At 45.1% G+C, this 15814-nt stretch overlaps 1 protein-coding gene across 1 annotated transcript in view; it reads right to left on the bottom strand.

Moving 5' to 3' along the window:
* SMC5 (structural maintenance of chromosomes 5) overlaps nt 1–15814 on the bottom strand; it is an 87614-nt gene that overhangs the window by 46447 nt on the left and 25353 nt on the right. The window contains exons 9-11 of the mRNA XM_083186078.1: nt 15438–15693; nt 13909–14063; nt 7166–7279 (exon numbers count right to left, since the gene is read on the bottom strand). Coding sequence (XP_083042204.1) covers nt 7166–7279; nt 13909–14063; nt 15438–15693 — 525 coding nt within the window. The remainder of the gene's footprint in view (nt 1–7165; nt 7280–13908; nt 14064–15437; nt 15694–15814) is intronic.

The raw sequence follows: 15814 nt of genomic DNA, 5'->3' as shown, positions 1-15814 counted from the left end.
TGTGTGTGGGGGGGGGGGGGAGCCAGGCAGTTAGGAGGTCGCTTATGAGAGCTGGGGATTGGTGACCTCACTGTCATTTTTTCTGGATCTGCCCCTGGTGTTTGGTATAATGTGTAATGGGTATTCCAGTATTTGGTATAATGTGTTATGGATATTACGGCATGTGGCATCATATGTTATAGGTATTAAGGCATGTGGCATAATGTGTAATGCCATTATGGCATGTGGTATAAGATGTAATAGGTGTGTGACATGTAATAGGTATTACGGTGTAAATTTTTGGTGCATGCGTCTTTACCTTGTACTGTCCCTAGTTTTAGTTTGTCTGGCTCCTACTCTTTCATCCAGGCTCTTAAGCAGCCCATACACGGTCCGTTTAACGGATCCGTTTGGGACTTAGTACACATCGGATCGCATCCCTAGTGCATGCAGTGTGCATGCACTGCGATCCGATCCGATGTGTAGCTAGTACAAAAAGTATGTGCAGCACATACTTTTTGTACCATACTATGTGATGCGCGGGAGCGCGCATCGCATAGTACAGAACGGAGCCGTACACAATGGACCGTGTATGGGCTCCTTTAGATTTAAAAAAAAAAACAAATATTTGTCAAGCCCTGTCTTAATGCTACAGCATACAATGACATTCTATAGAATTGTTTACTTTACATGACAGTGCCCTTGGGCATCAAACAATGGTTTGGAGTTTGGTGTGAAACACTTGACTGGCCTCTGCAGAATACTGACTGCAAAAAGGCATCTTTGATAAGATAAGCAAGTAAGGCCTTATTGCCAAATGCCCCTAATGTCCTTATACTGTAGCTGAATGGATGAGAATCTCCACCACATTTCAAAATCTACTGAAAAACTAGATCTAGTCCATTTTAACAAACAGTTATGGAATGAGAAGTTCAGAGAACAGATATATAAAAGGTGTTGAAAGCTAGTCTGCTACCTTCTGTGTTTGTGCATGTGTGAGAAAAGAGGATTTTGGTACTTACCTGTAAATCCATTTCTCTGAGATCAGCAGGGACCACTGGAATCACTTCGGGTATTAGAGCTGGGAATGCTGGGAGCTAGGCACTTCTTAATATTAATTAGGGGATACTGGCTCCTCCCCTCTAAGACCCACAATCCCCCAGTGAGGAAATTGGCCCACCAGAGGAAAGGGTTACAGAAAAAAACATAACCATACATACAACACGCAGACACCGGACCGGGCCGCAACAGCAACCACAACAGACAGAATCCAGCAGCCGGGCGGGTGTCCAGTGGTCCCTGCTGATCTCAGAGAAATGGATTTACCGGTAAGTACCAAAATCCTCTTTTCTTTGACATGCAGCAGGGACCACTGGAATCACTTCGGGGAGGTTCCAAAGACCAAGCCCCGGGTGGGAGAGTGCTGAGGATTCTGCAATACCAGACGACCAAAGGTCGAGGCCGAAGAGGCAAAGGTATCGAACTGGTAAAATTTCACAAAAGTGTTTTTAGACGACCAAGTGGCCGCTCTGCACAGCTGAGAGATTGAAGCCCCTCTCTCAGCGGCCCACGATGTACTCACCTATCTAGTAGAGTGCGCCGTTAAGGAGACAGGAGGCACCTGTCCCGCATGAAGATAAGCACTACGGATCGTCCACTTGATCCATCGTGCAATTGTCTGTTTAGACGCAGGCCAACCCCTGCGGAAAGCGTCATAGAGCACAAATAAAGAATCCGATTTACGTATAGACCTGGTTCTATTCACATAAATCCGAAGAGCCCTGACCACGTCCAATGAGGACTGTTCCGGAGAATCTCCCTGAAACGCCGGCACCACGATAGGCTGGTTAATGTGGTATGAGGATACCACCTTCGGAAGAAACCCGGCCTGGGTGCGTAGTTCTGCTCTATCCTCGTGGAAAATTAAATACGGAGGCCTACAGGACCGAGCACTAAGCTCCGATACACGGCGAGCTGAGGCAAGGGCTAGCAAAAGCACTGTCTTCCAGCACAAGAACTTGAGTTCCACCCTGTCCAGTGGCTCAAAGGTTTCAGACCTCAAGAAAGCTAGTACCAAATCCAGATCCCAAGGAGCTGTGGGAGGTACGAAGGGAGGCTGGACCCGCAGAACCCCCTGAAAAACGGTTTGCACCTCAGGCATGAGAGCCAATCTCTTCTGAAAGAGGACGGACAAGGCCGAGACCTGGACCTTAAGAGAACCCAGTCTCAGACCGCCGTCCAACCCTCTCTGTAAGAACAACATAAGGCGGGACAAACTGAAGACTCGGAATGGCCAGCCCTTAGACTCGCACCAGCACGCATATGAGCGCCATATTCTGTGATAATGCGCTGCTGAGGCGGGCTTTCGGGCCCTTAACATGGTAGGAATTACTGCTCTTGGAATTCCCTTCTCCCGCAAGACCTCGGTCTCAACAGCCACGCCGTCAAATGCAGCTGTGGCAGGTTCTGATGAAAGAAGGGTCCTTGCAGAAGAAGGTCCGGTCTGAGGGGCAACCGAACTGGCTCGTCTGCCAGTAACTTCTGGATGTCTGAAAACCACGTTCTGCGAGGCCACCAGGGCGCTATCAGAATAGCCTGCACTGGTTCCCTCTTGAGTCTCTTCAGCACCTGGCCCAGAAGTGGAAGTGGAGGGAACAGATAGACAAAGCTGAACTCCCACGGAGTTGACAGAGCGTCTGCCGCTATGGCCTGAGGGTCTCTTGTACGTGCCACGTATGCTGGTAGTTGATGGTTCCTCTGAGACGCCATCAGGTCCACCTCGGGAACTCCCCACCTGTCGGTGAGTTCCCGAAACACCTCGGGGTTGAGAGACCATTCGCCTGGATGTAGGTCCTCCCTGCTGAGGAAATCGGCCTCTAGATTTTCCCGACCTGGGAGGAATACCGCCAGCAGAATTACTCCTGACCGTTCCGCCCACTGAAGGATCTTCCTTACTTCCTTCATGGCCATGCCGCTTCTCGTGCCGCCCTGCCTGTTCACGTATGCAACTGCCGTGGCATTGTCCGATCTTATCTTTACGTGCTGCCCCTGAAGGAATTCCTGGGCCTCCAGCAGAGCATTGTATATGGCTCTGATCTCTAACACATTGATGGACAAGTGACTTTCGTGAAGGTCCCACCTGCCCTGGAGACGGAGGTGAAGTACTACGGCACCCCAGCCGCGGAGGCTTGCGTCCGTCGTCAACACAATCCAGTCCTGGACTGCAAACAGACGGCCCTCTACCAAGTTCCTCCTGTGTCGCCACCACAGTAGGGAGTGTCTCGCCTCGGCCGACAAGCGGATCCTTCTGTGAAGATTCAGATGCGAGCCCGCACCCTTCCTGAGAAGATCCCACTGAAACGGTCTTGAGTGGAAACGTCCCCACGTCAGAGCTGGGAAGGCTGCCACCATCTTCCCTAAAAGCTGCGTGCACAGGTGAAGGCTGATCTTCTGTGGAAGTAAGACCCTCTGAACCAGGAGCAAGATAGCCTGGATCTTGTCCTCCGGTAGGAAGATTCTCAGAGACTCCGTGTCTAGCCAAAGACCTAGAAACAAGATCCTCCTGGATGGGACTAGAGAGGATTTCCTGAAATTCATTATCCACCCCAGGCTGGTGAGCGTCTGAGTAGTTAACCTCGCCTGACTCTCCAGTAACTCCTTCGTTGGAGCCTTGATCAGGAGATCGTCCAGATAGGGGATTATGGTCACCCCCTGACCTCTGAGGTATGCGATGGCCACTGACAGAGTCTTGGTGAATACTCTGGGCGCTGACGATAATCCGAAGGGCAGAGCCCTGAACTGAAAATGATCCCGACCAATGGCAAAACGGAGAAAGGCCTGGTGAGCAATCCAAATCGGGATGTGTAGGTAAGCATCCTTGATATCATGTACTCCCCTGGTTCCAACGAAGCAATCACTGAGTGTACTGATTCCATCTTGAATGGTTGATAAGAGACTAACAGATTCAAAGGCTTCAAGTTGAGAATGGGCCTGACAGACCCATCCGGCTTGGGGACTACAAAGAGGGTTGAGTAGTACCCTGTGTTCCTCTGAGCTGCTGGAACCGGCATGATGACCTGAGCCTCCAGCAAGATCCGAATGGCCTCTAGCAGGCTCGTTCTCTTTTCCTGAGATGTTGGCAGAGCCGTTGTGAAGAATCGTACCGGAGGAGTGGAATCGAACTGAATTCGGTACCCCTCTGAAACGACCCTGCGAACCCAAGGATCCTCCGACAGGGAGAACCATTGGGTTCTGAAGGCCAACAGACGTGCACCTACCGGTAAGCTGTTGACAGAAGCTGGTAAACCGTCATGCCACCGGCTTCTGCTGGGGCTTAGGGTGCTGGACTCTTGGGGCGGCCTGAGGACGGGCCCTGGCCCGGGAACCTCTGGATGACTGGAAGCCTCTTCCTCTGCCCCGAAAGGACTGAAAAGACGGACCTGCGAACTGTCGCCTAGGAGGAGGAGGAGCTGCAGACGGCAGGAAAGCCGACTTCCCCCCCGTCGCCTGTGAGATCCATTTATCTAATTCAGGCCCGAAGAGGATGTCCCCAGAAAAGGGAAGACCCTCGACAGCACTTTTAGATTCCGCGTCCGCCTGCCAGGAGCGTAGCCAGAGGGCTCTCCGCGCCGAAATGGCGCTTGCTGAGATTCTAGAAGAAATTAAGGATACATCCTTAGCAGCTTCCCCTAGGAACATAGCAGACTCCTTAATGTGTTCGGCTAGGCGGCGTAACTCATCCATAGGCATGCCGGCCTCCAACCCCTCGATGATTAACTCCGCCCACTTGACATTAGCCCTATTTACCCAGGCCGAAACTATTGCCGGTCGGAGTTGAGTCCCTGCTGCTACATAAATGGCCTTGAGAGTCGCCTCCATCTTCCTGTCTGAAGGGTCCTTCAAGGCCGAAGCTCCAGGGACTGGCAGAGTGGTCTTCTTGGATAGCCGGGAAACTGAGGTGTCCACAGGCGGTGGAGTTTCCCATTTGCTTAGGGCGGCCGGCTCAAAGGGATACAGAGAAGGAAAACGCCTAGGAATCTGGAACCTCTTGTCTGGGTTCTTCCATGCCGCCAAAAGCTGATCCTGATTTGGACAGGGAAAGACCACTGACGTCTTCTGAACCCCGTCAAACAGATCAAACTCTTGCGGCTCTGGCCTAGGATCCTCCGGTAAACGAAGCACTTCCTTTACCGCCATAATAAGAGCCTCTATACCTAATGGCGTCGGCTCTTCCTCAGGAATGGCATCCTGAACCTCTTCTCATTCACCATCCTCCATTTCATGAAATGGATCCTGCTCCTCCTCTAAATTATCCTCAACAATAATAGCCTGATAAGGCCGCTTATTGCTGGATGTGGAGGGCCTCTCTGGTCTGCTCATGGAGCTAGCTAACCCCTCCACAGACCTTGCTAGGGCTGTAGCCCAAGAAGGCTCAGCTCTGCGAGCCAGCGCCAATTCAGATGTGAGCTTGGACATAGTACCTACCAAGGTTGAGGCCCACTGGGGCGCCTGAGCCCCCGCCAGTGATGCAGATTCAGCACCTGAACATGACTGACAAACAGTGGCGTTTCCCTCAGCTGTGTATTGAGAAAACTTTGCTGTACAAACAGTACAAGCAAAAACCTTCTGAGAGGCCTTGGACTTGCCCGTCATGATCCCTGCTCGCCCGGTCCAATAACTGCGTGCGATACAGGACCACAGTTTCACACACACACACACACACACACACACAGAGTACAGATACACCTCTCACAAGCCAAAAACCTCAGGGTTCTGTGAGACCTGGAGGAGAATGAGCTCTGTTAACACAAAGACCTATACAGCGCAAGCACTGTATATGTCAGCACATAACCTTTACAGAGCCTTCCAAGCTGCAGTCACCTGTGAACAGGAAAGAGTCAGCCTTACTGTGTATCTGCATAATGGCCGCGCCATGCCCGCCTCCGTTGAACAGCGTGTCCCCTCTCCCTCATACCTAGCCAGCCTGTGCAGACCTGACAGCGCCCAGAGCCACCCGCTTGCTAGCGCTCCTCCGTGTACTGCCTCCGGCAACTCAGTTCTGCCGCGTGGGACCTGTAACACGAGGACGCGCCATCAGCAAGATGGCGGCGCCTCACAACGCTGCAGGGAACAGCGCACAGCGCGGCAGACGGGGAGCAGGGGACGGCGTGTGGAAAGTGCGCTCAGCGCAGTACTCACCACCGGAGGCCTCCCCACTTCGTGACTGGCGTCCCCTTTGCTGGAGGGGCGGCAGGAACACGGAACACGTGCAGGCAGGTACCTTTAGCGAGGTCCTGACTGACGACCTGGATATCCAGGGGCGCTGAATACCCGGACCCACACCTTTCAATAGGTGGGGAAGGGATTCACAGTTAGCTACCAAGAGAAAAGAACTCTTGTAAAAAATAGAGAAAATAAAAAACTTGAAAATGTGCAGGAGCAGAAAAACTGTGATCTAACTCCCTGGCACAATTTTCTCACTGGGGGATTGTGGGTCTTAGAGGGGAGGAGCCAGTATCCCCTAATTAATATTAAGAAGTGCCTAGCTCCCAGCATTCCCAGCTCTAATACCCGAAGTGATTCCAGTGGTCCCTGCTGCATGTCAGAGAAAGATGTAGTTTCACGCTCTGCCAGCAGATGGCAGTGATTCGGATACTCACGGACACCAGACATATACAGGTATATAGATGATGGTCATAAGAATTTGAAGTCTGCTTATAGTCAAATACAGGCAAAAAGCATATTTTATGTATCAGGTATACTGATATCCAGTACAACATTTATTGGGCAAAACCATTTCTAACTGTAGTTCTTTTAAATTTAAGGAAGACACGCATTCTCTCTCTAACTAAGCAGCTGCAGCACTTCCCATCCTTAAGGTGCCCATACAAGGTACAATTATTGTATGCAATTTAGACTAGATCGCATCGCATTCGTTTTGCAATGCAATGAGATGAAATCTAGCACACAAAGTATGTGCAGCACATAGTTTTTGAGCTGTGTGATGGAATGTGTGCAGAAGCGTGCATCTCATTGCATCCGGCAATTGTATCATGTATGGTCACCTTAAGTGTTTATGATAGCAGGGACACAATTCATATGATAAAGCATACAATGCCCTTTACAGTATATACTGTACTTGTAATGGTATCAAATCGCTAGCTATAATAAATGCGCATACACTTACCTCTTTCAAAAACAATTCCATATCCTCCTGGCTTTCAAAAACAAAGGCTCTCATGTCATTCATGGAAATGTGATTTTCCACATACTTGGCATGCTGATTGTTTTTCACATTAATCTGTGGAAAGCAAATGGATACACTTTGGAAACAATCAGAAACTGAGGTGAAACTGTTCACTACACATGTGCAACTGTGAAAAACACCACGCCATTTATCGGCAAACATTACCCACTGCAATTAGATACAACGCCGCTATAGCAAGTCTCCTTTTTATTTGGGCAAACCTCGTACAGTGTGTATGGACTTTTAGCTAGTGGAGAAGTTGCTGCCACCTATAATTTTACAGAATGTACTTGATAAAGGTTACAAAGCTTATTGGTTGCCATGGGCAACTTCTTCACCGTCACACTTCTCCACACATATGTCTTCCCATATGTTCTATCATTTGTAATGTAATAGCAATTATGCCTGTTTGCGAGGGATCCCTTTTGGTGCTCAGATTTCCTCCCAAATGCTAAAAACGTACAAGAGTTTATTCTGAGCTGTAAGTAAAGCAAAACTGAGCAAGTAGCGGTGTACCAGGATAAGCCCAGTAGCACTGCAGTTGGGGTCAATCCAAACTGTGCAGTGAGACTTACATTTGAGAGATTTGGACCACACTCAAATCTAAATAGTGTAAAAATAAAGGTCCTCAGTATTTGTGGGCTACCTGCAAAATGAGCCAGTATTTAACAAGAAATATTATATATTTAGAACTTAGAAGTTCGAAATAATAGCAAAACCATTTAGTAATTCTTGTCCCTTGTTCTTTTTATGTTGCAGGATTTCAGATATCTAAGCACTCCGGGGTGCTTAGATAGGAGGCCAAATACGGATGTGATCCGATACAGCTTTCCTGCAGCCATGCCAAACAGCCCTGCTTGGCACGCTCGGACGTGTGAGAATATTCTAGCACCATTTTTTGGCTGAAAATGTATCTGGTTCCCAATGCAGTCCAACTAGGATGCACAAGTCTGTGCAGCTAAAATGCACACTAAGACTGCTGATCAATTTTATATATAACATTTGGATATTGTGAGTGACAGTCTCTGAATTTGTATAAAAAGTGCTACAATCTAGCATATTTTATCCAATAAAAGTCTGGTTTTGCTCAGTATGCAAACTCAATCATACATACGCTACAACTGTCATAGGTCAACTTAAATCAGCACAGTCTTCTTGGGCTTTCTAGCTAAACTGCACAAAAGAAGCACAAAGTTACCAAAGTTGCAGGGAACCTGGTAGCTCACTCCCACCAGGCATCACGCCCTGCATGGCGTATTGAGGCTAGCTGTATAAGGACACCTCTGTACAAGTACTTGGTAAGGTAGGAAGCAAATAGAAGCTGTAAAGGGGTGTACACACAGGCTGGAGGCTGGGTGCGATTTTGATTAAGCCATTTTGCTTAGTCAAAATCACGATGTCCCTGCGGAAATAAGCAAGCAGCCATCCCCAGCACCAGAACACGTGTACAGCCGAGTAGACACTGCAGATCTAGTCTAAATATTCTTGCACGCAGTGTCTATTCGGCAGGGCGATAGAGTCGCTGCAGGAGCGCGCATAGCTATCACCCACTGTGTACACACGGGGCGATTCAGGGAAGTTCAGGGAACGATGTAGTCAAAATCACTTTGAACAATCGCCCCGTGTGTACATGGCTTAAGAGTTCTGGTCAATTGTGCCACTTCCAGAATCTGTAACAATACAATAAAAGCCTCTACTAAACACAGGAGGGTTAAAGGTGCCCATACATGTTACAATTATTGTATCCAATATTGCATACAATATCGCATCTCGGTTTTGCAATAAGATGAGATGAGATCTAGTACAAAAAGTATGTGCAGCACATACTTTTTGTACTAGATCTCATCTCATTTTATCGCAAAACAGAGATGCGATGAGTAGCGATATTGTATCCAATATTGAATACAATAATTGTAACGTGTATGGGCACCTTTAGGTTTCTTTTCTCCCCAATTAAACATATATAAGCCCCTATTATCAGTATCTGGATGCTTGTGGGGCAAAAAACTTATTAATATCTGGTGAACCAGAACAAGGAATTGGAGTTTACTGCTGATGGAGACTATTTACATAAATATTTAAAATCAGAAATTCTTCTTTTTAAATTGTCTATATGTTTTATTATATGCATATTTTATGGTTTCTGCTATGAATGAATTTATCATATAAAAAAAAAAAGCTCTCAATTTTTTTTCTATTAAACACTGACTACAGCTTGCTGATTTGAGGAGTGTAGATGTAGGCATACCACATATACAATGTTTGTCAATGCACACGTGGTGCATTCATTATACAGTAGTCCGTTTGAAGAGGCTTCTCATGGGAGTGTAGCTCAGTTCAAATTGTGCACGTGTGGTGATCACTGAGAGGTCACTGTATGTAAGGTTTAGTGCAGTAATTAGGCTTTTTTTTTTTTTTACAGAGAAGTTGGAATTTGTTTAATGTTATATGTATGTTGAGATTTGCATACATAAATTTAGTTTCTATCCTGACCCTGAGTCACTTCCTAAATTGCTCCAACTACACTTTTATTAGCAAGTTTAATATATTGCTTGTTACAATTCATAAAGTAATAAATAATTAATGATTCATTAACCCCTTCCTGACAGAGCCAGTTTTTGCGTTCCTGACAGAGCCCTTTTTTTCAAATCTGACATGTCTCACTTAAGTGGGGATAACTTTTTTTTGCTTTTACTTATCCCAGTGATTTTGAGATTGTTTTCTCGTGACACATTGTACTTCAAGTTAGTGGTAAATTTTCGTCGATACAGTCTGTGTTTTTTTGTGAAAAATACCAAAATGTCGGAAAAAAATGGAAAATTTTGCGATTTGCAAAATGTTAAATTTTCTGCTTGTGAGACAAATAATCTTACCACTCAAAATAGTGAATAACTAACATAGACCATATGTCTACTTTATGTTGACATCATTATTTCAACTTCCTTTTAATTTTTTGGGACACTAGGAGGCTTACAATATGAATAGCAAATTCTCAAATTTTCAAGAAAATTTCAAACACTGATTTTTTTAGGGACCAGTTCAGTTCTGATGTGACTTTGAGGGACTTGTATGTGAGACACCCCCATAAATGATGCCATTTCAAAAACTGCACCCCTCACAGTATTCAAAACAGCATTTTGGAAGTTTGTTAACCCTTTAGCTGTTTCACAGGAATTAAAACAAAGTGTAGGTGAAATTTCAAAATTTCTTTTTTTTTGCAGAGTTTCAATTTTAATACATTTTTCTAACGAATACAGTAGATTTTACTAGAGAAATGTGACTAAAAATTGATTCCCCCAATTCTTTTGTTTTCATAAATATCCTATATGTGGCCCTAGTGTGCACGGTGACCAAACCACAGGCTTCATAATAGAAGGAGCACCTACTTGATTTTGGAGCCTCCTTTTTATGAGATTATTTTTTAGGCACCATGTAGGTTTCTAGGCACCATAAGATGCTAAAAGTTAGGAACCCCCCCACAAGTGACCCCATTTTGCAAACTACACCCCTCAGGGAATTCATCTAGGGGTATAGTGTACATTTCAAACCCCCAGGGGTTTCACCAATTTTGATACAACTGGGCTGTGAAAATGAAAAAAAATAATTTTTCATTTTCACAGCTCAGTTGTATCAAAATTGGTTAAACCCCTGGGGGTTTGAAATGTACACTATACCCCCTGATGAATTCCCTGAAGGGTGTAGTTTGCAAAATGGGGTCACTTGTGGGGGGGTTCCACTGTATAGGTGCTTCAGGGGTCATTCAACCAGAATCTGTGCTGCAAAATCCAAAAATCACTCCTTCCCTTCTGAGTCCTGCCATGCACCCAACTGGTATTTTTTGGTCACATGTGAGGCATTGCCGTACTCGGGAGAAATTGGGGCACAGATTTTGGGGTGCTTTGTCTCCTTCATTCCTTGTGAAAATGAAAAATTTTGAGCCAGATCTGCATTTTTGTGTAAAAAATGTAATTTTTCATTTGCACAGCCCAGTTGTATCAAAATTGGTGAAACCCCTGGGGGTTTTAAATGTACGCTATACCCCTAGATGAATTCCCTGAGGGGTGTAGTTTGCAAAATGGGGTGACTTGTGGGGGGGTTCCACTGTATTGGTGCTTCGGGGGTCTTGCTAATGCGACATAGCACCCACCATTCATTCCACCAGAATCTGTGCTGCAAAATCCAAATATCGCTCCTTCCCTGCTGAGTCCTGCCATGCACCCAAATGGTATTTTTTGGTCACATGTGAGGCATTGCCGTACTCGGGAGAAATTGGGGCACAGATTTTGGGGTGCTTTGTCTCCTTCATTCCTTGTGAAAATGAAAAATTTTGAGCCAGAACTGCATTTTTGTGTAAAAAAATGTAATTTTTCATTTTCACAGCCCAGTTGTACCACAATTGGTGAAACCCCTGGGGGTTTTAAATGTACGCTATACCCCTAGATGAATTCCCTGAGGGGTGTAGTTTGCAAAATGGGGTCACTTGTGGGGGGGTTCCACTGTATTGGTGCTTCGGGGGTCTTGCTAAAGCGACATAGCACCCACCAAAATTCCACCAGAATCTGAGCTGCAAAATCCAAATATCACTCCTTCCCTTCTGAGTCCTGCCATTTTTTGGTCACACATGAAGCATTGCCGTACTCGGGAGAAATTGGGGCACAGATTTTGGGGTGCTTTTTCTCCTTCGTACCTTATGAAAATGAAAAATTTGGAGCCAGAACTGCATTTTTGTGTAAAAAAATGTAATTTTTCATTTTCACTGCCCAGTTGTATCAAAGTTGGTGAAACCCCTGGGGGTTTGAAATGTACACTATACCCCCTGATGAATTCCCTGAAGGGTGTAGTTTGCAAAATGGGGTCCCTTGTGGGGGGGTTCCACTGTATAGGTGCTTCAGGGGTCATTCAACCAGAATCTGTGCTGCAAAATCCAAAAATCACTCCTTCCCTTCTGAGTCCTGCCATGCACCCAACTGGTATTTTTTGGTCACATGTGAGGCATTGCCGTACTCGGGAGAAATTGGGGCACAGATTTTGGGGTGCTTTGTATCCTTCATTCCTTGTGAAAATGAAAAATTTTGAGCCAGATCTGCATTTTTGTGTAAAAAAATGTAATTTTTTACAGAAAAATGCAGTTCTGGCTCAAAATTTTTCATTTTCACAAGGAATGAAGGATACAAAGCACCCCAAAATCTGTGCCCCAATTTCTCCCGAGTACGGCAATGCCTCACATGTGACCAAAAAATACCAGTTGGGTGCATGGCAGGACTCAGAAGGGAAGGAGTGATTTTTGGTGGTGGAATGAATGGTGGGTGCTATGTCGCATTAGCAAGACCCCCGAAGCACCAATACAGTGGAACCCCCCCACAAGTGACCCCATTTTGGTCCACAGCTTTGGGAGGGGGGCTGGCGCTGCGGCTGGTGGGGGGTTGGGAGGGGTGCTGGCGCTGCGGCAGCCGGGTGGGTGGGAGGGAGGGGGGGCTGCCGGGTGGGATGGGGGGGCTGGCGATCGGTGGTGATCGGTGCTGTACTTAACAGCACCGATCACCACCGATCACTGTGTTACCGAGCGGCTTAGCCGCCGGTAACACAGAAAACGCTGCAATTGGCTGTTCACATTTGAACAGCCAATCGCAGCGATCGCCGACCGGGGCTCAGGGACAGCAGACATCTCCAAACTGTCACCGCGTCTATGGACGCGGTGACAGTTTAAAACCATGACGTATATATACGTCTTCGGTCGGGAAGTACCTCCCGACCATGACGTATATATACGTCTTCGGTCGGGAATATCTATCTGTATATATATATATATATATATATATATATATATATATATATATATATATATGTATATACACACATATATATATATATATGTGTGTATATACACACATATATATATATATATTATATATATATATATGTGTATATACACACACATATATATATATATATATATATATATATATATATATATATATATGTGTGTATATATATGTGTATATACACACATATATATATATATATATATATATGTGTGTGTGTATATACACACATACACACACACATATATATATATATATATATATATATATATATATATATATATAATCATTTCATTTTTTTACATTTTTACAGTCCCTAGTGCTGCTGCTGCTGGCGGGGGGAGGGAGGGAGGGGGGAGGCAGCGCTGCGGCGCATAGCAGAGGGAGGAGAGCGGCTGCCGGGTGCCGGGTAAGCACATAGTGCTGCCGGGTGCTGCCGGGTGGGAGGGAGGGGGTGTCCGCGGATCGGTGGTGATCGGTGCTGTACCGATCACCACCGTTTTCTATGTTACCGAGCGGCATAGCCGCCGGTAACACAGAAATAGCTGTGATTGGCTGTTCACATTGGCTGTTCACATTTGAACAGCCAATCACAGCGATCGCCGACCGGCGGGGGCATCCCTGCCCCCCCCGGGCGGCGAGGGGGGATGTCTGCTGTCAGGGACAGCAGACATCTCCAAACTGTCACCGCGTCTATAGACGCGGTGACAGTTTTAACCCATGACGTACATTTATGCCATGTGTCGGGAAGTACTTCCCGACCATGACGTAAATGTACGTCCAATGTCGGGAAGGGGTTAAACTGAAGACAATTCATACTTCAAATGAGTTTTGGTAAGAAAGTATGTCAACAAAACTTACTTCTAGCATAATGGGAAAACAAACATGTTTCCTAAAGCGATCTTTGTTTTCTTTAAGCCACATAACTGCATTATAAGTGTCTACAAATCTCTTTTGCAATTTTTCTTCTTTTTGATTTAATAAATTATCAAACTGCTTTAGTCGATTCGCCTTATCTGAAAGAAAAAAAAAAACATTTTATATCATATATCAATAAAAAGATTATACTGAATTGATGTAAAACTGATAAATCTGAAGGTCAACCATAACCGTTGTTCTGTTGATGAAAGCAATCTCCTAACTTAAGGTGTGCGTGCGATGCGCGCTCCCACGGGCATCTCATCGTACAGTACAAAATCTATTTGTTGCACATACTTTTTGTACTGCCTTTGGATCGCATTCATGCAAATCACATGCGATCCAATGCGATGCGATTTATTACAAACGCACAGGAAAAATCCCACAGTGTATGTGCACCTTTAGTCTGGCAGTTCCGGTGGTGTCTACTGGTTTGGCAGCACAGAGGTGTTATCCGGTTGTCAGATAATGTGAAGTTCCAGCATTGAGTCACTACCCCCCTTGCCTAATCATGTCTGCATTCTGCAGAATGTAGACCTTTCAGATGCCAATATTGTGTACACGTCAACATTTCAACAATGGATGAGCACCAGGCCTCACTTCCCATGAATTGACTAGATCAAAGCTGTATTGGGTTTTCAAAATCTTGGGTTGCCAGAACTCAACAAAATGTGAAAAAGGAGCCCCCCAAGTGTATACATGCCTTGAAATCAACTTCATCCCAATAAGGGGATCAGTGGAATACTTACTGTAGGTGGATGCGTTCAACGTGCAATTCTAAACCATATATGGAGTGTGTAGAGTTTTAGCAAATCCTATCAGTTATTAAGCAAAGAAACATCTAATTGTGGGCAAAATGACATTCTTCTAAAACTTGGTAGAAGCACTAAAATTTACACAAGTAAAGATGACAACAAAATTATTTCAACATAGGAAAGAAATAATAGATAGGAAGTAAAGTTCCTTTTGGCATTACTGCATGACCAGTCAAAAGTAGAGAAAGTAAGAAATTGCAGCATTGGCAGGCCTAGTGCTCCGCTCACAGAGACAAGCCCTATATATCTCAACAGAACACTGTACCAGCTCTTGAGCAGAGATTGGATGTTAACATGAGAGAGAGGGAGTAACCCTCTTCACGTGTAAGTACATAAGAACATCTCAGAGCAACTTATTTGGTTTCCATGGGCAACAAAGATAAACATGTTCCTGGCTACATTACAAAGCTTGCATTAAAAAAGCAAACCAGAAAGTTACAGAAGTATAATTTCCCAGCCATCTTATTACATTATGAAATGTGTCTTCTAAACAACTGTGCAATCAGGTTAATTTGTTCATGATATAAAACCTATTAAAGTGTAACTGTGCGCTACAGAGCAGATATCACATTTACAATGCACTATTTTCAAAGTGTGAAGTCCAGTGAGATCCATCTGTATGTGACTATAACATCATAGTAAGAGCAAAAAAAATACCTCTCTTTTCTCTCTCAGTATTTTGCTGTTCCATTCGCAGGTCACTTATTTCACTTTCTACAGTCGATCGCTCTTCCTGGATGTGCCGCAACTCGCTCACAATAGAATCCATCTCTGGTTGAACAGTCTCAAAGTTTCCCATAGAGTTTAACTCATTTTGCCAGTCCTCAATCATCTTACGTATGGTACAGATCTTCTTCTGACGGTCTAACTCTTCATCTTTCTTCATTCTTAACTTTTGCTGAACTTCTTCTATCTGTTTTATTTTGATAAAGATTGCAACAAAAAAAAACATTAAGGTAAGGGAATAAATGATCAAAAGAAAAGTCAACACAAACATACAAATCCAGTAAGTATTGGCAAGCCAATATATTATA

This window comes from Crinia signifera, chromosome 1 (genome assembly GCF_055691185.1).
Source record: "Crinia signifera chromosome 1, ASM5569118v1, whole genome shotgun sequence".
In the NCBI taxonomy this organism is placed as follows: domain Eukaryota; kingdom Metazoa; phylum Chordata; class Amphibia; order Anura; family Myobatrachidae; genus Crinia; species Crinia signifera.
Note: the sequence above shows the minus strand (reverse complement) of the source record. Positions and strands in the feature narration are given on the sequence as shown.